This window comes from Myxine glutinosa, chromosome 1 (genome assembly GCF_964187855.1).
Source record: "Myxine glutinosa chromosome 1, kmMyxGlut1.1, whole genome shotgun sequence".
Taxonomy (NCBI): domain Eukaryota; kingdom Metazoa; phylum Chordata; class Myxini; order Myxiniformes; family Myxinidae; genus Myxine; species Myxine glutinosa.
This window is the reverse complement of record NC_136261.1, coordinates 364,302,240-364,328,175: the sequence shown is the minus strand read 5'-3', so window position 1 is coordinate 364,328,175 and position 25,936 is coordinate 364,302,240. Positions and strand designations below refer to the sequence as shown.

The 25,936-nt window shown below is 44.9% G+C and overlaps 1 protein-coding gene across 9 annotated transcripts in view; it reads left to right on the top strand.

Moving 5' to 3' along the window:
* LOC137414567 (uncharacterized) overlaps positions 1-25,936 on the top strand; it is a 154,768-nt gene that overhangs the window by 4,923 nt on the left and 123,909 nt on the right. For 3 of the 9 annotated variants that reach the window (XM_068100090.2, XM_068100092.2, XM_078770015.1), the window contains exons 2-4: positions 3,575-3,707; positions 15,531-15,632; positions 23,481-23,591. In XM_068100090.2, coding sequence (XP_067956191.2) covers positions 3,626-3,707; positions 15,531-15,632; positions 23,481-23,591 — 295 coding nt within the window. In that variant the 5' untranslated portion in view covers positions 3,575-3,625. The remainder of the gene's footprint in view (positions 1-3,574; positions 3,708-15,530; positions 15,633-23,480; positions 23,592-25,936) is intronic. The other 6 variants (XM_078770019.1, XM_078770020.1, XM_078770018.1 and 3 more) reach the window with 3 other exon arrangements.

Sequence of the window (25,936 nt, the reverse complement as noted above, 5' to 3'; positions counted from 1 at the left end):
CGTACCTAAAGGTGGTACGTGACCGATTCCTCAACCACGCTTTCCATGTCACGAGTGCGAGGTAATAAAATGTTTCTTAATGAAGAAGAAATGTAAACAAGATGCCACTCACCAGAAATGGGTGTGGAGGTTTTTTGTCGAGGTGGGTCTGGATGGAAGGGCAAGTGGTAGAGTTAATGGGACAGCCCAAGTGCGCTCCCGGTATCAACGACTTGTTCTCCGGCATCAAAACGCTTTAAAACTTCTCATTTAATTTCTTAACTAATTCTTTCCTTGTTTTCTTATTACCGTACTCACTACCATCACTTATTGAGCATTTTGACTAGTCCTTATAGGGAATTGAATCATGCTTCAAACAACATCAAAATGGTGTGATGCAAATGTTCAGCATCGACATGCACCTCTACTTCTACATGTGTTAGGTGTTCCTCCCCGAACCCCGGTTACGGTGCACCTCAGAGTCTCGAGAGGGAACGAGGCGGAAAGATTTGTTATTTTGAGTGTTCTAATAAACCATGGTAAAACCACACCAATGCTATTGTAGAACAAAACAAGTAACTGTATTAAGAACTCTCACATACACAATAATAACATTCTTAAAGAAAGTACAATGAAAATGTCACTTGCATCAAACGAACAATACATGTGATGGTACCATAATTCCCACAATGCTCTCAAAGCAATAAACTCACGATACGACAAACGTGAGTGGAATGTAACATTCCCCAAAGTCCGTGCACTAATCCCCATGCTGGTTGAAGCCGTGCAGAATGATGAGAATAGGCAGGCATTAGCACGGCGGCAGACGAGGAGTTACGAGGTGAGAGGTCGAAATGGGAATTGAGCCGATATTTAAACCAACGGCGCTCCACACGGTGAGGTCGTTATGGAAATCCCAACGACAAAACAAGATCCCTCAAGCTGGACCTTCCTCCCCTACCTCTTCCGCTTCGAGGACAAAATGGCGTATCGGCCTGAAATGGAGGCGCTTGATTTCTCTCCAACAATAACTCAAACTTTGTGGTAAAACTTGAGACGCAGGTTTAATTGCAATTGCAATATAGGACGATGTCGTGGGCAATCCCTCCCCCGGGAAGCCTCAACTCATTCGCGACCAATATCAAAAAAAAAGTCCGCTCGCAGCCTCGACACGACTTAACGGCTGTATCTCTCTCATGGCAGTCTCCTCTCTCTTCCGACTTTTTCTTTCTCCTCTTCGGCCTCTTTGCCGCATCTTCCTTTTTCCTTCACAAACATTTATTTTCTCCTTTTACTAAAGTCATCTCCATGTCACACAAAAGTCTTAACAATATTACCTGAAACTAAAAATCCTACAAGTAAATAATAACAACAAATCAAACAAAGTGACGGATCCGTAACACATGGCACAAAGTAGTTCACCGTGGCCTGCTGGCAAAAAATGTAATAGTGAACATAGCGATGCTAAAAGGATATATGTTCTCTATTGTATCAGCGAAGTTGTAACGAAACAACGTTCAGTGAGGAAATGCGGTATAGTACTACGTATTTAATCGACGTAATAACATTGTACTATACGCACTTGTATGTACTCATTGACATGTTGTACTATGTACTTTATAGACGTACTCACGTCTTGCTGAGGAGAGGGTAGAGCTTGGACTGTGCATGTGCGTTTACCAGAAATGTGCTACTGCCCCATATTCTCTCGCTGAGCTGAGCAGGATAGACTTTGCATCAAGTAAGGAAACTGTTTTATATCTAGAACGGCACTCAGTGGAGAGCATACCTCTGCCACGTGAACAGTTTATATTTTGTATACCAGAGTAGACCAGAAAATCACAATACAGAATCGCATTTAATCAAAATCATACGTCCACAACCTTTTGAGATATCCTGCTATATATCTCCCAATGGTGAAGAATCACTTAAAAATTATACTAGCCGGATTCGGATCCAGATCTTCAATTCAAAATTGAATCAATTCTTCCTTGTCACACACACAACATGTCCACCAAGTTTCGTCCAAATCTATCTTTTGAGATATCCTGCTATGTATCATTGTTGGCGATATTTCCCAATGGTGAAGAATCACTTTAAAAATTCCAGTAGCCGGATCCGACTTCGGATCTTGTCACATACACTACCTTGTCACATACACTACCTCTGCCAAATTTCGTTTGAATCCGTCCTCAACTTTTTGAGATATTTTGTTCACAAACAGACAAACAGACAAACAGAGGTGAAAACATAACCTCCATCCACTTTTTGAACTTTTTGGACAGGCATTGTGAAATGTTGAGTTCTTGCAGACATTCAGAATCTTTGTAGTTTTTAATACCTTTCTTGTGATCTATAATTATGGACCAGCACAAATATTTTTGTACTTTGGTCCCTATCCAAAACCACGATCTCAAAACCTGAAAATATGGTGGTGTACCTTCTTTTTATTGTGCTGCATTATCTATTCCCAATGCTCCTAATGGGCTTCAGTGAAGTTTCGTGTCGTAATGATAGGGTTTAGTTGTGATCGTTCTGCTGCTGTTACAAAAAGTAATGGCTATGACGATGCTATTTCAAAATGTAAGCCCAATTGCAATATCTTATCAAATTTCATTACTTGTAGGCAAATTTACACAATTGTTATTGAATACTGAGAGAAGATGAATCTTGGGTGCGAAATTCACATTATGGGATGAGCAACAGGTTTTAAGTTGTGAATTTTTTTTTCCAGTTTTCTTGTATTTTATGTCCATTTTTATAGATACTGAAATTCCATAACAATTCTCCTGACCTCGTCGAGAACAGTCTGAAACTAGATAGGCACTCAGTCGAGAGAATACCTCCGTCTGGTTGGCCATATCACTCAATGGTGAAGAATCACTTTAAAAATTCTACTAGCTGGATCCGGATCTGGATCTTCACCAAAATTGAATTGATTCTTCCTCATCACACACACAACCTGTCCAACAAGTTTCCTCCAAATCCATCCATAACTCTGAGATATCCTGCTATGTATCGTTTTTGACCCGATCTCCCAATGGTGATGAATCGCTTTAAAAAATTCGAGCAGCCGAATCCGGATCTTCACCAAAATCAAATCAGTTTTGTCCTTGTCACATACGCTATCGGCTGTAATGCCGATAGCCGCCATCTCTGCCAAAATTCGTCCGAATCCGTCCACAACTTTTTGAGATATTTTATTCACAAACGGACAGACAGACAGACAAACGGTCAAACAGACAGACAGGGGTGAAAACATAACCTCCATCCACCTTTGGTGGTGGAGGTGATGAGATTATTTTTTATATACAGGATTGGAAAAGGTGGGCCACTGCAGCAAATGTGGAAAATAAAATTTGCTTCTGAATTGTTTTTGTAAAGGTCATTCAATGTTTTTCCCCAGAGACATCTTGTTTTGTTTTGTTTTCCTGGTTGATCAGGAAAACATCAGTTTTGCAGATGTTCACAAAATATACTGTGCTGGATTAAGCACATGTGAGGATAAAGCCCAAAGTACATATTTAGTAATCTAAAAGGGTTCACCAAACATGCATGCTGAATTTGATTTTGGAAGGTTGTTTGTTGTGCACAGCAGGAATCAGAAGAACCTGTTTTGACTGGATGGTGACCAAATGGTGAGGATATGGAAGGATTTGAAATCATGCAGATCAAGGTAGAGGATGCGAACCCCCTTCGTCCTGAAGAAAAAGCGGACAAGAAAGATGGTAAGTTGTGAAAGATCTTGTAACATTATAATTTTCTCAATTATTAGCTCACCTGGAACGAAGTTCAGCAGAGCTTATCCGATGGTGCGTCGTCCGTCCGTCAATCCATCCGTAAACACTTGAAACCTCTTCTCCGAAACCGCTGATGGGATTGCGACCAAATTTGGCACGAATGAGATTTGTTGTGTTGTGACTAATGTTTGCTCACGGCATAAAAAAAAAAATCGTTGTCTAAGGGGGTCTACCAGGGGTCAAAGTGGATCCAGGTTTGAATTTGCTTTTCCTCTGAAACTACACACACAATTTCGATGAAACTTGACCACAACCTTCATCACCCGTGATGTACCAAAGTTTGTTCACGGCACTAAGAAAATTGAAGTCTGAGGGGATTTATGGGGGGTCAAAGTGGGTCCAGGTTTGACCGCCTAAAATAGATATTTGCTTTCTTCTCTGAAACTACACACGATTTCGATGAACGTGACCAAATCCTCCACCACACGTGATATACCAAAGTTTATTTACGGCATATAAAAAAATCGTGCCCTGGTGGTGGTGGGGTCTACGGGGGTGAGTGGGGGGGGGGGGGGGGGGTTGCCCCCCAAAATAGGTATTTGCTTTTTTCTCAGAATCGACACACGCAATTCTGATGAAACTTGACAACGTTCCATTCATCAGCAGTGATGTACCAACGTTTGTTGCCGCCATTTAAATAAAATCGAGTCGAAGTTGGTCTACAGGGGGAGGGGGAGGGGAAGGCATGTTGCTCCCCTCCCCCGCCCCCCAAAGTAGGTATTTGCTCTTTTCTCTGAAACTACATACACAATTTCAATGAAACTTCACCACAACCTTAATCATCTCGCGAGATCTTGGCGGTGACGGCACGGTTTTTCGAAGCTGCACACGTTCTCCACGTTTTCGAAGTGAAGTAAGAATTGTTCACAATTGTATTTTTGTCGAAACTGTATTTATCTTTCGGTGTGTGTACCTATAGTGTGTCCCGAGGAAGATTATCGGTGTTAATCTTTCATACCTGTATAAAAAATCGTCGGTTATTTCGTGCCGCGTTTTTGAGTCCTAGTACCGTGTCCTACCTTGAGGCTTTGTTTTCCTCTCAGCGGTTGATTGTGCTCCATTTACTTTCGTTCTCTGTTTTTTCCAATCTTTTCACCCCGTACGTCCTTGTTTAAATCTCAACAACAACAACAACAAAAAAAACATTTCCTTCTTTGTTCTTATTCGTTCGTTTGTTCTTCGACCACATGTTTCACTCCCATTTCCCAGATAGTTTTCACTGTTCAATTTTAAAATGTTTAAACTTTCCCCTGAAGTACTGTATTCTGTCGTATATGATAACACCTTTTTCTTCTTCTTTAAAAGGGTGCTTTCGACTTGCTCACCAAATCTACTCATTTCAAAAAAAAAATCCATCTCTTACAGTGCCTCTTTCATACATTCCCTAAACTCACCTGCACTCCACCCCCCCCCCCCCCCCTCCCCTCCAGCGTCCTTAAACGTATTTTTGACTCGAAGGTCACAAGAAACTCATCTTGCAATAAATGTTCGTTTCCCATTAATCGTACATTTTCTAAAATCCAAACTCACCCCTCCCCTCCAAATCTTCCCCATCACCCATCCCTTTCAAATCTTCCCCCTTGCCCCTCCCCTCCTAAACTCCCCCCCACACCCCTCCCCTCCGAGACTCGCCCTCGCCCCTCCCCTCAAAAACCCCCTCACCCCTCCCCTCCAAATCTCCCCCATCTCCCATCCCTTTCAAATCCCCCCCTTGCCCCTTCCCTCCTAAACTCCCCCCTAACCCCTCCCCTCATAAACTTCCCCCCTCGCCCCTCCCCTTCAAATCTCCCCCACCCTCATTTCTTCTCCATTTCCCCCCTCTCACTCCTCCTCAAGCATCCTCCCCACTTTTTCCCCCTTCCAACTCTCACCTCCATCTCCCCCAACCTTCTGCCTCGCTCTGCCCCTCCTCAAATAACACCTCACTGTGCCTCACCCAATCATCATCAAACATTTTGTCCGCCCCATCCTTCCTTTCTCCTAGCTATTCTGAAATCTCTGACATACTGTCAACAGCTCTCCCTACCTCTTCCTCCTCTTCCACATCTTATCCTACCCCTCCCCCCCCCCCCCCCCCCCCCTCTGTTCTGTATCCGATGCTCCCCCTACCTCTTCATTAACGGTATGGACCTCAAACATCCGGGCCTTCGCTCAAACTTGACTGATCTCTCCATGCAGGTTGCTTCTGACAAACCAGACGTGATCTGCTTAACAGAAACTTTGCTCTTTCATGATGTCTCTGATTCCTTAGTATCTCTCCCGGGTTACTCCCTCCTCCGGTATGATAGACCTGAGCCTCGTCCTTGAGGTGGGGTTGCTATCTTTATCAAAAACTCTCTTCCTCACTCGCCCTGCACTGTCCTCTCTCCACCTCACCCCCAGGAATACCTCTGGCTACGGTTTCCCCTTCACTCCCACCTTTTGTTCATATGTGTGTTGTACCGTCCACCAAACAGTGATGACTCGATCTACATCTCGCTGTCTGATAATATGGACCAACTTCTATCTACTCATCCCAACTCTCTCTTCCTCATATGTGGTGATTTCAATTGTCACCATGCCAGTTGGCTGGGTGTGGGTACCGTTCTCACCAGCCATGGCTCCTCAGCAAAGGACTTCTGCGACTCACTGGGACTGACACCATCTGTCAATTTCCCGACCCGGATCTCAGTCAACGGAGCATCTTCTCTTCTGGACTTGGTTATGACGAACTTCCCTGCAAACGTCTGCTGCTCTCTTCTTCTGCTTCAATCGGCTCATCTGATCATGTGCTTGTCAAAGTGACATCTCTCTGACCATTCTCAGAGAGCCTCCTCAGCGTTGACGAGTCTGGCATTTCACTCAGGCCAACTGGCACGGTCTTCAAGCAGCCATAAATCATCTGGACTGGTCTCCCATCTCTACCGCCTCTGACATCAACTCATCCTGGGAATTCTTCCAAAGTAAATTGCTCTCTCTCATGCACAGATTTATCCCATCTTGTCTTCAGTTGTCATACCCTTCCTCCCGTCCATGGTACACAGAATCATAAGGTGAGGCAGTTGCCCTGAAACAACTTGCCTTCACCTCCTGGAAAGCAAATCCAATCGAAGGAAATCTCATTTCCTTTCACAAAGCCCGAAACAAGTGTGTGTCCACCCTCAGGAGAGACAGGAAACAATATCTCTCCGTTCTCAAGACCGAACTCTCAAATCTGTCTCCCTCTTCCAAATCCTGGTGGCGTCTGGTCAAATCTGTTTCTGGTGTTTGTTCCCCCTCCATCCCCTCCCTTACCTCAAATGGCTGCACAGCTGACTCCGCACGTGAAAAAGCTGAATGCCTCAACTCTGTGTTTGCCTCTAAATCTTGTGTCCCAAACCCATCCCTCTCTGTACCCACCGTACCCAGTTGTACCCAGCAGTCCCAGCTGCTCCTGGACTCTGTGTCCTTTCCTCCTGACAAGGTGGAAAAGTTTCTGTCAAACCTCGACTGATTCTGCAACTGGACCTGACGGCATCAGCCCACGGGTCCTAAAATCCTGTTCTTCCGCTGTTTCACTCCCTCTCTCTGTTCTCTTCACCCTCTCTTTTGCTCAAGGTCATCTGCCATATGCTTGGAAATCAGCCAACATCACCGCTTTACACAAAAAGGTGCAAAAACAGATCCTAGCAACTACAGACCAATCAGCCTTCTCCCAATTATCAGCAAAGTCATGGAATCCATCATTGCTTCGGATATGAAATCTTTCCTCTTCTCCAATGGCTTGATCTCTGATCATAAATTTGGTTTCAGACCAGGTCACTCTACTCTGGACATGCTGCTTCTGCTGTCTCAACAATGGATGGAGGTCCTCAATGCCAAACAGGAAATTAGAACTGTCTCCCTTGACATATCACGTGCCTTCGATACGGTCTGGCACCCCGCTCTGCTCACCAAACTCTCCTCCTGTGGTATCCATGGAAATCTCCACGCATGGCTGGCGGACTTCCTCTCTAGTCGTAGTCAACGTGTGGCCCTGAATGGGTTTCTCTCATCTCCTCTTCCTGTTCAGGCTGGAGTTCCTCAAGGCAGTGTTCTGGGCCCTGTGCTTTTTCTGGTCTTCATCAATGACCTCTCTGACTCTCTTGAAAATCCTCTCTATCTCTTTGCTGATGACTCCACTCTCTGCTGCTCCATTCCTCATCCCTCATCCCTCAGATCGGCAGTCTGCAGCCTCCTCACTCTCTGCAGACCTGGACAAAATCACAGACTGGTCAAACAAGTGGAACATGTCTTTCAATCCTGACAAATCTCACACTCTTACGATGTCTCTCCGAAAAGGCCGACTGGACAAACCCTCCCATCGACTTTCTGAATAATCCTCTCCATGAAGTTCTGTCACTCAAGCTTTTGGGTCTCACTATCTGCCATGATCTTTCCTGGGAAAAATACATTTCAAATCTGGCCTCCAAAGCCAGTCGCCGACTCATCCTCCGTCGTGCGAAGTCCTTCCTTGGGACACCTGAGCTCCTCTCCACATACAAGGCTTTCATCCGCAGCTCAATGGAATACTGCTTTCCCCTCTGGGCTGGTGCTCCTGCCTCACACCTAGCTCGTCTTCACGCTGTTGAAACCAAAGCGTTCAGAATCATTGAAATCTCCTGTGAAGAAGCTAACTCCGAGGGCCTTTCACTTACTCACCGCAGGGAGGTTGGTGGTCTTTCCGTCTTCTACCGACTCCTCTCCGGCCTTGCTCCCCCAGCTCTCTCTGGGCTCTGTCCCCCAAATATTCCTACAGGTCGCACAAGATCTGCCTGCAACCCTCTTATGGTTAAACTGCCAAAATCAAGACTCTCTGCTCACCTTCACTCCTTCATTCCTCTTTTCTCCCACCTCTGGAACAAACTCCCTCACTCTCTTCAATCCCACTCCTCCCTCCAGGTCTTTAAAACAGCCTCGATCACGAGCCTCTTCACAGCCTCTTTCACGAGCCTCGATCTTGTATACAAAAAAAACAATCTCTTATCCATCTTATCATCTTATCCCATCCATCTTATCTTATATCCATGTTATATCCATCTTATATCCATCTTATCCCCATCCAAAACCTTGATCTTTTCTACCCCCGCTAATTTCACCCCAAATCCACTTTTTTGAAATGCCAACTTCTTTCCTGGCAGTGTCCTTGTGTTTCATACTTCTCGCCCCCCCCCCCCCCTTCCCACGCCTCTTCCCCCCAAGCCCTCTCCCTCCCACAGATCTCCAGATGTCCCTGCTCTCCAATGTTGTATTTGTGTGCTTCCCCTTCTCTCCCCATCTTGTCTACCGCTCCCCTTTTTATATACGTTGTTTGTCTGTTTGATTTGTTTGTGTGATAAATGTTAGCTCTTTCACGAGCCTCGATTCTGTATGCACAAAAAAAAAAAAAAAAATCACCCATGATGTACCAATGTTCGTTCAAGGCATTAGAAAAATCCGGGTCTGAGGATGTTTGTTGAAGGCATCAGAAAAATTGGGGTCTGAAGAGGTGGGGTGGGCATGGTGAGGAGGGGTTGTCCCCTAAAATATATATATTTTTTATTTGTTTGTTTAAAGTCTTATGATTATGTTAGTATGATTCTACATGCTACCCTGTCTTCAAGAAACCATTGAAATTGGTTTAAAATACCTTCCGTCAGTGTCGTATACTGTTTATTCTACCAGATGAGCACCAGGGGTATTGCCCCTATTTTTGTACTGGGACTTTAGTGAAAATGCTGCTCAATCTACATACAGTGCATTCAGAAAGTATTCAGACCCCTTCACATTTTTCACATTTTGTTATGTTGCAGCCTTATGCTGAAATCGTTTAAATTCATTTTTTCCCTCAGCAATCTACACTCAATACCCCATAATGACAAAGAGAAAACAGGATTTTAGAAAGTTTTGCAAATTTATGAAAAACAAAAAACTGAAATATCACATTGACATAAGTATTCAGACCCTTTGCTATGACACTTGAAATTTAGCTCAGGTGCCTCCTATTTCTCTTGATCATCTTTGTGATTTTTCTACATACACCTTGATTGGAGTCCACCTGTGGTAAATTCAATTGATTGTACATGCTTTGGAAAGGCACACACCTGTCTATATAATTATAAGGTCTCACAGCTGACAATGCATATCAGAGCAAAAACAAAGCCATGAGGTCGAAGGAACTACCTGCAGAGCTCAGAGACAGGATTGTGTCAAGGCACAGATCTGGGGAAGCCTACAAAAAAATTCTGCTGCATTGAAGGTTCCCAAGAGCACAGTGGCCTCCATCTATCTATAATTCCACTAATGTGTGTGTGTGTGTGTGTGTGTGTGTGTGTGTGTGTGTGTGTGTGTGTGTGTGTGTGTGTGTGTGTGTGTGTGTGTGTGTGTGTGTGTGTGTGTGTGTGTGTTTGTCTGTGACCGCTGTTTCTCGACAACCACGGGTCCGATATACTTTAAACTTGCCAGGTATATTGCTGGGGACCCGAGGATGTGCCTTTTCAAGGTTTGAAATTAATCGGACAAGTACTTACCGAGCTATGGCGATTTAGCCGTTCGCCGTTCGCTTTGGCGTTGCGAATGGACCAAACCATTGCATGTAAATAGAGGGGGGGGGTTCTGTGGTCGTTGCGAATGGACCAAACCATTCATGTAAATAGAGGGGGGGGTTCTGTGGTCGTTACTGCCACGTGGTTTCAAAGTTTTTTTTTGCCGCAAGCCGTTCGCAAGCCGTTCGCCGTTCGCTTTGGCGTTGCGAATGGACCAAACCATTTCATGTAAATAGAGGGGGGGGATATAATTTTAGATATATATATAGTACGGGCATATATATAGTACGGGCATGCCCTAGTAATTATTAAATGGAAGAAGTTTGGAACTAGGACTCTTCCGGAGCTGGCCGCCGGGCCAAACTGAGCAATCGGGGGAGAAGGGCCTTGGTAAGAGAGGTGACCAAGAACTCGATGGTCACTCTGGCTTAGCTCCAGAGATCCTGTGTGGAGATGGGAGAAACTTCCAGAAGGACAACCATCACTGCAACACTCCACCGATCTGGGCTTTATGGCAGAGTGGCCAGACGGAAGCCTCTCCTCGGTGAAAGACACATGAAAGCCCGCTTGGATTTTGCAAAAAAGCACCTAAAGGACCCTCAGACTGTGAGAAACAAAATTCTGTGGTCTGATGAAACCAAGATTGAACTGTTTGGCCTCAATTCTAAGCGTCATGTCTGGAGGAAACCAGGCACCGCTCATCACCTGCCCAATACCATCCCAACGGTGAAGCATGGTGGAGGCAGCATCATGCTGTGGGGGTGTTTTTCAGCAACAGGGACTGGGAGACTGGTCAGGGTTGAGGGAACAATGAACGGATCAAAGTACAGAGATATCCTTAATGAAAACCTGAAACAGAGCACTCAGGACCTCAGACTGGGCCGAAGTTTCACCTTCCAACATGACAATGACCCTAAGCACACAGCCAAGACAATGCAGGAGTGGCTTAGGGACAACTCTGTGAAGGTCCTTGAGTGGTCCAGCCAGAGCCCTGACTTGAACCCAATCGAACATCTGGAGAGACCTGAAAATGGCTGTCCACCGACAGTCGCCATCCAACCTGACAGAGCTTGAGAGGATCTGCAGAGAAGAATGGCAGAAAATCCCCAAATCCAGGTGTGCAAAGCTTGTCACGTCATACCCAAGAAGACGCTAGGCTGTAATCGCTGCCAAAGGTGCTTCAACTAAGTACTGAGTGAAGGGTCTGAATACTTATGTCAATGTGATATTTCAGTTTTTTCTTTTTAATAAATTTGCAAAACTTTCTAAAATTCTGTTTTCTCTTTGTCATTATGGGGTATTGAGTGTAGATTGATGAGGGAAAAAATGAATTTAAACGATTTCAGCATAAGGATGCAACATAACAAAATGTGAAAAAAGTGAAGGGGTCTGAATAGTTTCTGAATGCACTGTACCTGCTGTTTTGGAAAAGCTGACTCAGAAAGTTACGTTTTTTGGTTGAAATGTCAGATTTGATCCAAGCCTTTGGGCAAGAGTAAAAAAAAAAGAAGCTTTTGCTGCTAATTTTTTGTGATTCATTACAAAAAGGGTGTTGCTTCAGAAATGTATGTTTTCATCGTGTTCCTCTTCTGTGACCCAAGAGTGCTTGCATTTATAGAAGTCTCTTTACAGATTTATCGATGAAGGTGAAAGTGAAAACTGAGGTGGACATAGATGAATACTGGGATGTTCCGCATCCAAAATACTCCAAACTATCCTATCTTCATCAAAAACTCTCTTCCTCACTCGCCCTGCACTGCACTCTCTCCACCTCACCCCCAGGAATACCTCTGGCTACGGCTTCCCTTTCGCTACCACCTCTTGTTCATATGTGTGTTGTACCGTCCACCAAACAGTGATGACTCCATCTACATCTCGCTGTCTGATAATATGGACCAACTTCTGTCTACTCATCCTAACTCTCTCTTCCTCATATGTGGTGATTTCAATTGTCACCATGCCAGTTGGCTGGGTGTGGGTACCGCTCTCACCAGCCATGGCTCCTCAGCAAAGGACTTCTGCGACTCACTGGGACTGACACAATCTGTCAATTTCCCGACCCGGATCTCAGTCAACGGAGCATCTTCTCTTCTGGACTTGGTTATGACTAACTTCCCTGAAAATGTCTGCTGCTCTTCTTCTGCTCCAATCGGCTCATCTGATCATGTGCTTGTTAAAGTGGACATCTCTCTGACCATTCTCAGGGAGCCTCATCAGCGTCGGCGAGTCTCGCATTTCACTCAGGCCAACTGGCACGGTCTTCAAGCAGCCATCAATCATCTGGACTGGTCTCCCATCTCTACCACCTCTGACATCAACTCATCCTGGGAATTCTTCCAAAGTAAATTGCTCTCTCTCATGCACAGATTTATCCCATCTCGTCTTCAGTTGTCATACCCTTCCTCCCGTCCATGGTACACGGAATCTTGTGGTGAGGCTGTTGCCCAGAAACAACTTGCCTTCGTCTCCTAGAAAGCAAATCCAACGGAAGGAAATCTCATTTCCTTTCACAAAGCCCGAAACAAGTGTGTGTCCACCCTCAGGAGAGCCAGGAAACAATATCTCTCCGTTCTCAAGACCGAACTCTCTTATCTGTCTCCCTCTTCCAAATCCTGGTGGCGTCTGGTCAAATCTTTTTCTGGTGTTTGTTCCCCCTCCATCCCCTCCCTTACCTCAAACAGCTACACAGCTGACTCCGCACGTGAAAAAGCTGAATGCCTCAATTCTGTGTTTGCCTCTAAATTTTGTGTCCCAAACCCATCCCTCTCTGTACCCACCGTACCCAGTCGTACCCAGCTGCTCCTGGACTCCGTGTCCTTTCCTCCTGACAAGGTGGAAAAGTTTCTGTCAACCCTCGACTCTGATTCTGCAACTGGACCTGACGGCATCAGCCCACGGGTCCTAAAATTCTGTTCTTCCGCTCTTTCACTCCCTCTCTCTGTTCTCTTCACCCTCTCTTTTGCTCAAGGTCAACTGCCATCTGCTTGGAAATCAGCCAACATCACCGCTTTGCACAAAAAAGGTGCAAAAACAGATCCTAGCAACTACAGACCAATCAGCCTTCTCCCAATTATCAGCAAAGTCATGGAATCCATCATTGCTTTGGATATGAAATCTTTCCTCTTCTCCAATGGCTTGATCTCTGATCATCAATTTGGTTTCAGACCAGGTCACTCGACTCTGGACATGCTGCTTCTGCTGTCTCAACAATGGATGGAGGTCCTCAATGCCAAACAGGAAATTAGAGCTGTCTCCCTCGACATATCACGTGCCTTCGATACGGTCTGGCACCCCGCTCTGCTCACCAAACTCTCCTCCTTTGGTATCCATGGAAATCTCCACGCATGGCTGGCGGACTTCCTCTCTCGGCGTAGTCAACGTGTGGCCCTGAATGGGTTTCTCTCATATCCTCTTCCTGTTCAGGCTGGAGTTCCCCAAGGCAGTGTTCTGGGCCCTGTGCTTTTTCTGGTCTTCATCAATGATCTCTCTGACTCTCTTGAAAATCCTCTCTATCTCTTTGCTGATGACTCCACTCTCTGCCGCTCCATTCCTCTTCCCTCAGATCGGCAGTCTGCAGCCTCCTCACTCTCTGCAGACCTGGACAAAATCACAGACTGGGCAAACAAATGGAACATGTCTTTCAATCCTGACAAATCTCACACTCTTACGATGTCTCTCCGAAAAGACCGACTGGACACCCTCCCATCTACTTTCTGAATAATCCTCTCCAAGAAGTTCTGTCACTCAAGCTTTTGGGTCTCACTATCTGCCATGATCTTTCCTGGGAAAACCACATTTCCAAGCTGGCCTCCAAAGCCAGTCGCCGACTGGGCATCCTCTGTCGTGCGAAGTCCTTCCTTGGCACACCTGAGCTCCTCACCACATACAAGGCTTTCATCCGCAGCTCAATGGAATACTGCTCTCCCCTCTGGGCTGGTGCTCCTGCCTCACACCTAGCTCGTCTTCACGCTGTTGAAACCAAAGCGTTCAGAATCATTGGAATCTCCCGCGATGACGCTATCTCCGAGGGCCTTTCACTTACTCACCGCAGGCAGGTTGGTGGTCTTTCGGTCTTCTACCGACTCCTCTCCGGCCTTGCTCCCCCAGCTCTCTCTGGGCTCTGTCCCCCAAATATTCCTGCAGGTTGCACAAGATCTGCCTGCAACCCTCTTATGGTTAAACTGCCAAAATCAAGACTCTCTGCTCACCTTCACTCCTTCACTCCTTCATTCCTCTTTTCTCCCGCCTCTGGAACAAACTCCCTCACTCTCTTCAATCCCACTCCTCCCTCCAGGTCTTTAAAACGGCTGTTCACCACCATCTCTTATCTTCCCCAATCCAAAACCTTGATATTTTCTACCCCCGCTAATTTCACCCCAAATCCACTTTTTTGAGGTGACTTTTGTCTTCTTTCCTGGAAGTCCTTGGTGTCCTTTCGTTTTATACCTATCCTGCCTCCCCCCCAGGCCCTCTTCCTCCCACACATCTCCCGATGTCCCTGCCCTCAAATGTTGTGTTTGTGTGCTTCCTCCCCTTCTCTCCCCATCTTGTCGACCGCTCCCATTTTTATATACTTTGTTTACTTGTTTGTTTGATTTGTTTGTTTGATAAATGTTAGCTCTTTCACGAGCCTCGACTCTGTATCCAAAAAAAAAAAAAAAAAAAAAAAAAAAACCTTCATTGCTTGAAGGTCATCAGTCATCACTCATGAAGGTTTGTGGTTATGCCAGTATATCTTGCTTATGTAAAGTTTTATCAGCCTGTCAGTGGCATGGGGGTACTGGATGGCACAATTTTGAGACATCTGCAAAAAGGAAGAGGGTCCTCCCAGAGAATTTGCCCTTGGTAGAGTTAGCCTTCCTTTTTGAGAAAGCCAGCTGCTTGATTTGCTATTGCCTCGCCACACGGTCAAGCCAGTGTATCACGTCTGAGCAGGGTATAGTGTAGCCAAAGATGGAATTGGATAATCTGGTTAAAGAAAGATGCTTCTCCTAGGTACAGAACAGCCAGTATTTGCACGACTCTCACAATATACTGCAGCATCTACCTTGTTTGTCTGTGCTTCTGGGAAACTGAGTACAGTACAATACTTTCATTTGTCTGATGTCTGTTTGATCTATTTCCTGCCTGCGCACATACATTTCTTGCATTTTGACTCAAAAAGTATGAGTTTCCTTCTGGTACATGACACATGAGAATCAAATATTTTGCATTCTGTGATGTTTTTCAGCGCTATTGGAAAAGGTGAAGTCTGAGCCTGACACGTATATACGTATGGATGGACCCAAACCAAAAGGACGTCAGGATGCACAGCTTGAAAGCCAATGCAAAGGTTTGTGGCAATTATCATACATGTTCATTTTAATACATCACTCATAAATGTCATGTTCTTATAAAATTTATGCCGAGTAGGTTTTATCGTAAAATATTTGTAAACAAGAAGAAAGACATAAAATGTCATAGCTTCCGCCATGGTTTTAGTAATTTTGCTGTCCAGAGTTAAAGACTGTCAGTCAGCTATCTTTGGTCAGATGACAAAACAAAATTGTCTGCATATGTATTCTCATGTATTGTCTTTGTGCTACGTTTGAAGAAAATTGGTCCATGCATGTCCGAGAAATGGATGGGGACATGTTTAAGGAACAAAATGTTGGCCATATTGGATCTGATCTTTGAAAAAAAAACAACGCGCATATGTAAGCCATCATTCATTATCTGCGTGCCAGGATTGAACAAGATCGGTAAATGCATGTCTGTGAAATGGTTGAGGACGTGTTCAATATCGGTTTTTTTTACAACTAAAATGGCTGCAAGTCTACCAGTCGGCCATCTTTGATCAGATCACAAAATAAGTTGAGTTGCACATGTATGCCATCATGTACTCTGCTTTTGCCAAGTCTGAACAAAATCGGAACATGCATGTCCAATAAATTGTTGGAGACACGTTTACGTAACAAAATGGCCGCCAGTCAGCCATCTTGGATCTGATCTCAAAAAAAATGACATGGAGATGTAACTAAGCCATAATTCATTATCTGTGTGTAAAGTTTGAACAACATCGGCAAATGCATGTCGAAGAAATGGTTGAGGAAGTGTTCAACAACAGGTTTTTTTACAACTATAATGGCCACCAGCCGGCCATCTTTGATCGTATCGCGAAACAAAATGATGTGCATATGTACACCATCATGTATTGTCTTTGTGCCAAGTATGAACAAAATCGGTCTATACATCGAGATGATGGATGGACGGACGGACCGACGGAAGAGACCCAAATCCATAAGCCCCAGTTTTGGACAAATTCCAATGTGGGCTATTAACCTCATCAGTTAATTTGGTGTTCTTATTAAGTTATTTGTTCATGCAAGGAATCACAAATGTTTATTTTTTCTCTTTCAGTGCTAAGATGTTCTTACCATCAAAATATTTCGTATTTCTTTTTAGAAGTTCCTACTTTTGATTCTCATTTTTCAGAATTAAATCCAGCTTGCTTTAGCTTTTTGGAGAGAGTGGATGTTGGTTGGGGGCCAGTGTGTTATATTTATATATACTAGGACGTGCCCGTACGTGGGTGCCCGTACGTGCGTGCAAAAAAGCATGCGTGCAAACAACAACAAAAAAAAACTTTGAAACCACGTGGCAGTAACGACCACAGAACCCCCCCCTCTATTTACATGAAATGGTTTGGTCCAAAGCGAACGGCTTGCGGAGTTTGGTAAAGAAATCGCCATAGCTCGGTAACTACTTCTCCGATTAATATGAAACCTTGAAAAGGCACATCCTCGGGTCCCCAGCAATATACCTGGCAAGTTTCAAGTATATCGGACCGGTAGTTGTCGAGAAACAGCGGTCACAGACAAACACACACACACACACACACACACACACACACACACACAGAGATTACTGGAATTATAGATAGATACATATACTGTATATATATATATATATATATATATTGTTACGGACACGGCTAAAGATGTTGCTTGACCGAGCGGAATGGCCGCCGTGTTCGTACAGTTCCCCCGATTCTTCCCCAACTCACCCGATTCCACTCGAACGTTGGCCAAATCGCGCTACGCTAAATCAATGATGGAAAGGACACAACGACTGGGATAAATGAAACGACGCAAGGGGTACAGTTCTCAAGACCTCCGGAGGAGGATATAATTAGTGGTGGAGAAAAGGGGTAGATTACAAGGTAGAGTGAGGTAAAAGACACAGAAGAGATGGGCACTTAGTTACAGTCTTATCTTATCCCCGACAGACCACAGACAAACGGAACAAGACTGACTTACACAGGGATTGATGGCAGGGAAGGACAGGTAGTTCGATAGCACAAGGTGCACCTTGGCTCGGGGGCAGGATCAAGCACGGTCCAAAAGATGCAGGGAGCCCTCACAGCGCTCGGAGGGTACGTCTTGCTTCTCCAAGCTCAGCGCGCATCTGACGTCACCTCCCTCTTCCTGCGCATGCTCAGCGGGGAGTCACACGCCCTCGGCTGGTTGGCTCCGCCCCAGATGGGACCGGTCCGCCGCTTCTATTGGGTGCGGGGGTTACCGGGCTCCGCCCTTGACGAGGAGCTGACAGCGAGCCCCTACTTGGTAACCCCGTCGAGCACATGTTCGATGGCGGCTCGTTGGAAAGGCCTGGTGCCCTCCCAACACCCCCTACCAACCAAGCCGGAGTGAGGGCGCGCACTCCCCGCGCCCGCCGCTGCTGCTGTTGTTGTTGTTGTTGTTTTTGTTGTTGCTGAACCGTGAGGAAGAGCTGCGGGGAGGTATTGGGAGGTCCTAAACTTCCTAACGGTGCCATACAATCACATTCTGGTGCAACGAAGAGTCAGAATTAATGGAAACGAGTCCTTAACTGACATAGACTAAGAATAACTAGCAAGATGTCCTATAGTTGTCTTACATGAGATGCGGTGAACCTGGGTGCGACATTTAATGGGGGAAATAGGGGGAGGTCGGGTCTACAGAGTGTTGTTTACAGAAAATGGGACTAGGGAATGGGGGATTGGGGATAGTTGGGAAGTATTGAGGAAATAGGGGAATATTTACAAGCGGATATGGATGGATGCAACTCCCATATCCGCAACAATATATATATTGTTACGGAACCCGACGTCGGCCTATGGTTCCCCTTCGAGGGGGGATTAAGCCCCTCGTCTGTTACTGACCGATGTGGTCCCGGGGGTATGACGCCATGCCCGGTCGGCGCTGGGTAGGGTTTTAGGCCCACAAGTCCTATGACCTAAATACCAGCGCTTCCCGGTACGCGAAGGAACACCCCCCGCTCACGGCCGCAGCGTAATGGATGTGGCGCCGAGCGAAGCGAACCGCGGCGTGAGCCGTTTACCAAGACTAGACCCGATTCTGAAACGTTGGCCAAATCGTGCCACAGATATTCAATGAGGGAAAAGACAAAGACGACACGGATGTGAAGAAGAGGAAGACGAATGCAAAAAGGTTTGAAATACGACTATTATTTATTACTATTTACAGGACCAAAATAACCAAGGAGGAAGGAAAGATAATAAAATAAAGACAGAAGGAATCAAGGAGACACAGTGAAAATGCTAGCTTATCTACACAGGCTTAACTTATACCCCAAGACAGAACAAACAAAGACGGACTCACACGAATGGGGAATGGAGGCAGGAGTGAATGGCTGGACCGGGAGGAAGGTTCAGCTCGGACCAGAGGACGGCCGGGCCGGGAGGGAGCAGCCGCCGCCCTTCCTCAACAGCAACGCTGCCGTCAACGCTCAAGCTGCGGCGGTCAAAGCTGCGATGGTTCAAGCTGCTGCGGTTCAAGCTGCTGTGGTTCAAAGCTGCTGTGGTTCAAAGCTGCTGTGGTTCAAGCTGCTGTGGTTCAAAGCTCATGGGGCATCCCTCTCTCCTCTCCTGGATCACGCAGCTTGGTGTCTCTCTCTGAAGCTCCTTTTTGTGTAACTCTTAGAACTCAATGGTTCGCTCTCCGTGCTGCCGTGGGGACGTCGTGTGCTTTCTCAGGACTCCTCTCCTCAAAGGCTTCCGCGCGCGCTTTTTATAACGCCGCGGGCGATCAAGCCGCCGGCCTCCAGAACACGCCCTTCGGTGAGCTCGCCTCGGCCCTGATTGGTCGGCATGGGCTCTCTGGCTCCACCCTTGATGACGATGGGCGGGCACGCCCTTCTTCTCCGAGTGGGAGCACATGGGCAATGGCGGCGAATGCAGTTGGCAATAGAGGCTTTGTGAATGAAAATGAAAGGGGATCTATCTATTTGAATTCGGTGCAATGGAGTGTCAATTAATGGAAGACACAGCCTTAACCTAATACACATAATAAGGATATAACTACCAACAAGGAGGAAATCTATGATTGGCTGGTGGATGTTTATGAAATAACTACGGAACGACCTTTGACCTTTATACACAGACGAGGCAGGAGGGTGATATTTTACAATTACAATAAAAACACATTACACTTACAATGATAATAAAAACTACAGCACAATTCTCATATCCACAACAATATATATATATATTATATATATATATATATATATATATATATATATACAGTGGTACCTCGGCTTACGAGTGCCCCAACGTACGAGTTTTTCGGGATACGAGCCGTCGCTCGGGCGGTTTGTTGCTTTGGGATACGAGCCGAGATCCGATGTACGAGCTCAAAAAATTTATTTTTTTGAATTTTCCGGTTGTGGCTTCCGGTTCCGGTCACGTGGTTATCTTGCCGTGAAAGCATCTCTGCTTGGATATAAAACACGCAATCGTCGAAATACATGAGCGAGGAATCTCCTTGCTCCAGCCGGTGACGTCATCGGCGGTGATCCCCGCCTCCAGAGTGGCTGGTCACGTGACCGCCAAAGCGTGTCGCGCGTGCGGGTATAATGAGCTACACCTGTGGATCACGTGACCACGGAAGCACGCCTCGCTTGAGAGGCATGGCTTTCGGTTTGCGTTTTGCTTTATAAGGCGCGATAAATGGGCTTTTGAGTGTTAGCGGTTCATGGCGTTGACGGTTCATGACGGTTCATGACGGTTCATGGCGTTGACGGTCAAAAACCCATTACATCAATTTTACCAGGCACTGTACAGTAAGTACAGTGGACACCAAATGCACGGTGGAAGGCTAGAAGTAGAAGATCGTCCAAGACAAGTGAGAATAAGCCATACTTTGGAGATGACGTCATTCGCTGGTCCGATAACCAAAGATGTGGTATAAAAAACCAGGTGAGCTAACAATGCAGCAATGAAGGAATTCGGCCAAGGCACCGGCACACAACGACCTACCTACATCGAAAGACTCAATGCCAATGGTGACAGAAGCCAAGACGGCCGGCTTAAACACCGCCGAAAGACCACGGTGTACCAACTTACGATGCAGAACATCTTGCACTTAATATGATGACAACAGGTGCCATCCTCTGACGTACCATTACAGGTACAGGTACAGTACACGTGAGCACAGAGCAAAAGTTCACTGAAACCGAGATTAAGAAAAAAGAAAAAACACCTCGTGGTCCGTGCTCGATATCCGAGTTTCAATCTTTTCAAACACATGATGCTCTCGGTCACGGTATCTCCTGCGAGCTGCTTCTCCTTCAACCACACAAACAACAACTTCTCCATATCTTCATGGATAGAGGTCCGGAGCTTTGAAATAATCGTAACGCCCTTGGCTGGCGTTATAGCCTTTATGGACTCCTTCTGCTTCAAAATCGTACATATCGTAGAAGGAGTACGATCGTACTGCCTCGCCAAGTCGACAACACGCACACCTCACCTGGCATGCTCTTCTCCTCTGCTTAATAAAACCAGTTTATTTCTTTACATTCTCTTGTATTATGTACAGTATATACGAGGTCGTGCTTGTTTATACATTATTTGTTATTTATAAAGTACATTTTTGTTATTTAAAAGCACCTAACAAAAAAAATTGGTGTTTTTTTTTTGAGGCTGGAACGGATTAATAGCATTTCAATGCATTTGAATGGGAAAATTTGCTTTGACTTACGAGCGATTTGGCTTACGAGCTCCGTCACGGAACGGATTAAACTCGTAAGCCGAGGTACCACTGTATATATATATATATACACGCACACACTTGGCATTTAATATGGAATATTTTTTTTTTTCTTGACTTGGGTTTACTTTCTGAACTCAGTATATCAATCTGTTGAGTTTCTTTTACCCTTCGGTGATGTCTATATTGAAAGAACCATGTCACTGATTGTCTTTCGCAGCAAGAAGTCAATAACAGGATTATATCACAGGTGGCGTGACAAAATGTAAGGACAGGTACATTTGACAATTGGCTTCACAATCAGGCGTATAAGGGTTGTTGCGTTCTGTATTAGTGGAAAACAACTGCTGCACGTCTACAAAAGTTATTGCCACTTCCTCTGGAGATGGTCCGTCAACTTGACAATGCTGTTTGTCATGGAGTGGTGGCTTTACGAAATTCTGGCATGAAACAGCGTTCTATTGCATAGCAGTATGGCATCACTCAAGGTCAGGTGTCAAAGATCCTGAAACTAAATGCTCAGAGGGGTGTCCCTACTCCAATACCGAGGCCAGGACGTCCACGCAGAACCACAAGGAGAGATGATCGCCAGCTACACCGGTTAGTCTGCAATGGCCGTACCAAGTCAGCTAATCGGCTTAGGGCTGAGTGGCAGCAACTGACAAATGTGCCTGTATCCAGAAGGCTAGTCAACCAACGACTGGTTCAAGCAGGCTATCGTGCCAGGCGTCCCCTGAGAAAGCCACGCCTGACCAGACAACACAGCCAGCGCCGATTGCAGTGGGCCAGCGAGCACCGTCAATGGCAGCCAGGACACTGGAATCACGTGACCTTCAGTGACGAGTCTAGATTTCTGGTCTGTCGTCAAGATGGCCACGTGCGAGTGCACAGACAAGTGCATGAAGCCCACAACGAAGATTGTATAGTGCCAAGAGTCCAAGCTGGAGGTGGTGGGGTGACCGTTTGGGCTGCTTTTCATGCAGGGGGCAAAACTGACCTGGTTGTTCTGAATGGAAACCTGAACCAGTTCAAGTACAGGGTCATTCTGGAAGAAACATTGCTTCCATTTGCTCGTGCAGCCTTTCGAGGAAACTTTTTCTTCCAAGATGACAATGCATGGCCTCATCGTGCTCGCATGATCCAACACTTTATTGCTGACCGTGGTGTAGAGCATATGGAGTGGCCTGCCATGTCCCCGGATATGAATCCGATAGAGAACTTGTGGGCAGAATTAACGCGTCAAATCGACAACTTGGACCAGCAGCCGACCTCTGTGCGTGAATTGCAGCAGACTATTGTCACTGCATGGCAAGCGATTCCTGTCCAAACCTTGGCAAATCTCGTGAACAGCATGCCTCGACGTGTACGTGCTCTCCTGAATGCTCGTGGGGGTTACACGAAGTACTGAACTGTAATTTTACTGTCCGTAATCCCAGTCATAATTTAGCTTTTGTTTTTGTTGAAAAAAAAATTGGCTAATGTGCAAAATAAAGAGATGCTTCTGGAAAACGTACAGAAGTTTAACACAGTACTGTCCGTGAATTGAGTTCGATATCAGTTTACATCACTTTCAAGGATCAATTTATTTGCTTTGAAATGTCAATTGTGGTTTTTGTTTCCTTTAAAGGTCACATTAACAAAATCTAGAATAATTTCAACATAATTCCAATGAACTTTTGGTTCGAAGTCATCTTGAAAAGTAAGTTCACCCCCACCCAAAAAAAGATTCCATATTAAATGCCAAGTCTGTGTGTGTGTATATATATATATATATATATATATATATATATATATATATATATATATATATATATATATACACATGTTCCTGCAACAACATTCTCGTTTCAAATATTCTCTGCCTATTTTAAATGTTAACTGCTGTATCTCTCAGACATATTCGGACAATATCGTATCTTCTTCTCCTGCACAATCATGTTGTCTTGGACAGTTTTTCTCAACCATTGCGCACACATTGTTTTTTGTTGTAGCATTTTAAAATTAGAATTTCTTCTCATATTTACCGCTTAACACGTGACATTTTCTTGAAGATCTAAAAACAACCTGAAGTATGCTCATTTTACAAGTTCTTATGTAATGTTTCTGGTGTGTCACTCAATATTTATAAAAGGTGTTTCTTTTTCCAGATTTATTGATGAAGGTGAAAGTAAAAACGGAATCAGACTTAGATGAACATCAAGGTATATTGGTACCAACAGATTCCAATTTTCCATTACTTCAGTGCCATCACCATGAAGGTTTGTGGCAACGCTGATATATTTTGCTTTGTAAAGTTTGATAATGAGCATATACAGTCATGGCAAAAAATATTGGCACCCTTGCACTTTTTTCAAATAACTCACAATTTTTTCATGACATAAGTTGAAATTGACAAAAGTAGTTGGTCTTCACAATTCTTTATTTCACTGTTAATATTATAGAACCTTTGTTTTTGATTCAGAACTTAATATATCCTTTTAAATCAGAAAAGAAAAAGAAATTGCATTGACAAAATTATTGACACCCTAGACTTAATACATATTTGGTAGCACAGCCTGTGGACAAAAGAACTGCAGTCAAGCACTTCCTATACTAATAATAATAATAATAATTCATTTATTTTGTATAGCAGCCATGAATAAGCTTCCTACACCTCTCTACTGGCAGTTTGGCCCACTCTTCTTGTGCAAACTGCTACAGTTCTCCCAGATTTGAAGGGTGCTTTCTCCCAACTGCTGTTTTAAGATCTCCCAAAGGCGTTCAATGGGATTTCGATCTGGACTCATTGCTGGCCAATTCAGAACAGTCCAGCATTTTTGAACCATTCCTGGATGCTTTTTGAAGTGTGTTTGGGGTCATTGTTCTGCTGAAAGACCAATGACCTTCGATGGAGACCCAGCTTTCTGACACTGGGTTGAACATTGCACTCCAAAATGGTAATCTTGGTAATCTCCTGATTGGTAATCTCCTTGGTAATCTCCCGATTTCATGATATCATGCACATGATATCACGGAATCAGACTTAGATGAACATCAAGGTATATTGGTACCAATAGATTCCAATTTTCCATTACTTCAGTGCCATCATGAGTGTGCCAAACAAACATCATCAGTGCCAAACACAACATCATCAGTGCCAAACACACAAGGTGTTTCACATCCCTGATGTTGGGCTAGCAGCTAGGGTGCCGGCTTAGGATCCTAGGATCCTGGGTTCGAATCTCGGTCGATCGCCGAATTAATGCCAGGGGGGTTGACTCAGCCTGTCATCGGCTAATTGAGTCGGCTAATTGAGGTCGGCTAATTGAGTACCAGTTCACTGGTAATTCCCTGTTTGTCGTTGAAGGCGGCAAAAAGGGTTGGCGTCAGGAAGGGCATCCGGCCGTAAAACATTGCTTCAAAAAGGGGACCAAAAAACAACAACTACCACGGTCCCCGAAAAGGCCAACCCCCGCTTTGCGGGGAAAAAAAATGGCCTCTAAACGGTGGGTTTTTATGCACACATTCAAGGCACCCAGTGCCAGAGGCAGCACAGCAACCCCAAAACATCACTGGACCTCCTCCATGTTTGACTGTAGGGAAGGTGTTCTTTTCTTTGAAGGCTTCATTTTGTTTTCTGTAAACATAGAGATGATGTGCTTTACAAAAAAGCTCTAATTTGGTCTCATCTGTCCACAAGACATTCTCCCAGAAGGATTTTGGCTTGTTCAGGTTTGTTTTGGCAAACTCCAGTCGGGCTTTCTTATCTCTCTCTCAGCAGTGGGGTCCTCCTGTGTCTCCTACCATAGAACCGCCTTTCATTGAGTTGGTGACGGATGGTGCGAGTTGAAGCTGTCATACCCTGTGTCTGAAGGTCAGCTTGAATTTGTTTGGCAGTTGATCGAGGTGCTTTCTCCACCATTCGAACAATCCTTCGCTGCAATCTTCGATCAAGTTTTCTCTTGCAGCCACGTCCAGGGAGGTTGGCTACAGTGCCATGGGCCTTAAACTTCCTTCCTGATAACATTGCGTATGGTGGACACAGGAACATCAAGGTCTCTGGAGATGAACTTGTAGCCTTGAGATTGTCCATGTAGGACTACAATCTTGTGTCTGACCTCAGACAATTCTCTGTTTTTCTTTGTTTTCTCAATGCTCATTGCGGTACACACAGTGACACAAAACAGCAGAATAGCTCTTTTTCTCCATTCAAACTGGTTGAATGAGTGATTTTTATATTGCAGACACCTGCAACTCACCACAGGTGATTTCAATTCCAAAGTAAAGGAGAATCACCTGCTTGAAATCTAATTATTTCTAACAACTTCTAAAAGGTGCCAATAATATTGGCCGGGCCATTTTAGGATTTCTGTATGGAATAAGCTAAGATTTAGTAATTTTTTTCAGCTTTTTTGTTTTGTTCCACTGCAAACCAAAGAAATACATATGTGGATACCAAAAGATTTTAATAATTTCAACAATTTTCTTGAAGAAATGGTGCATTATTTGAAAAAAGTGCAAGGGTGCCAATATTTTTGGCCATGACTGTGTGTGTGTGTATATATATTGTCATGCAATACGGTTTTGTTAACAGAGTGTCTACATGGGAGCGTTTTGACTCATT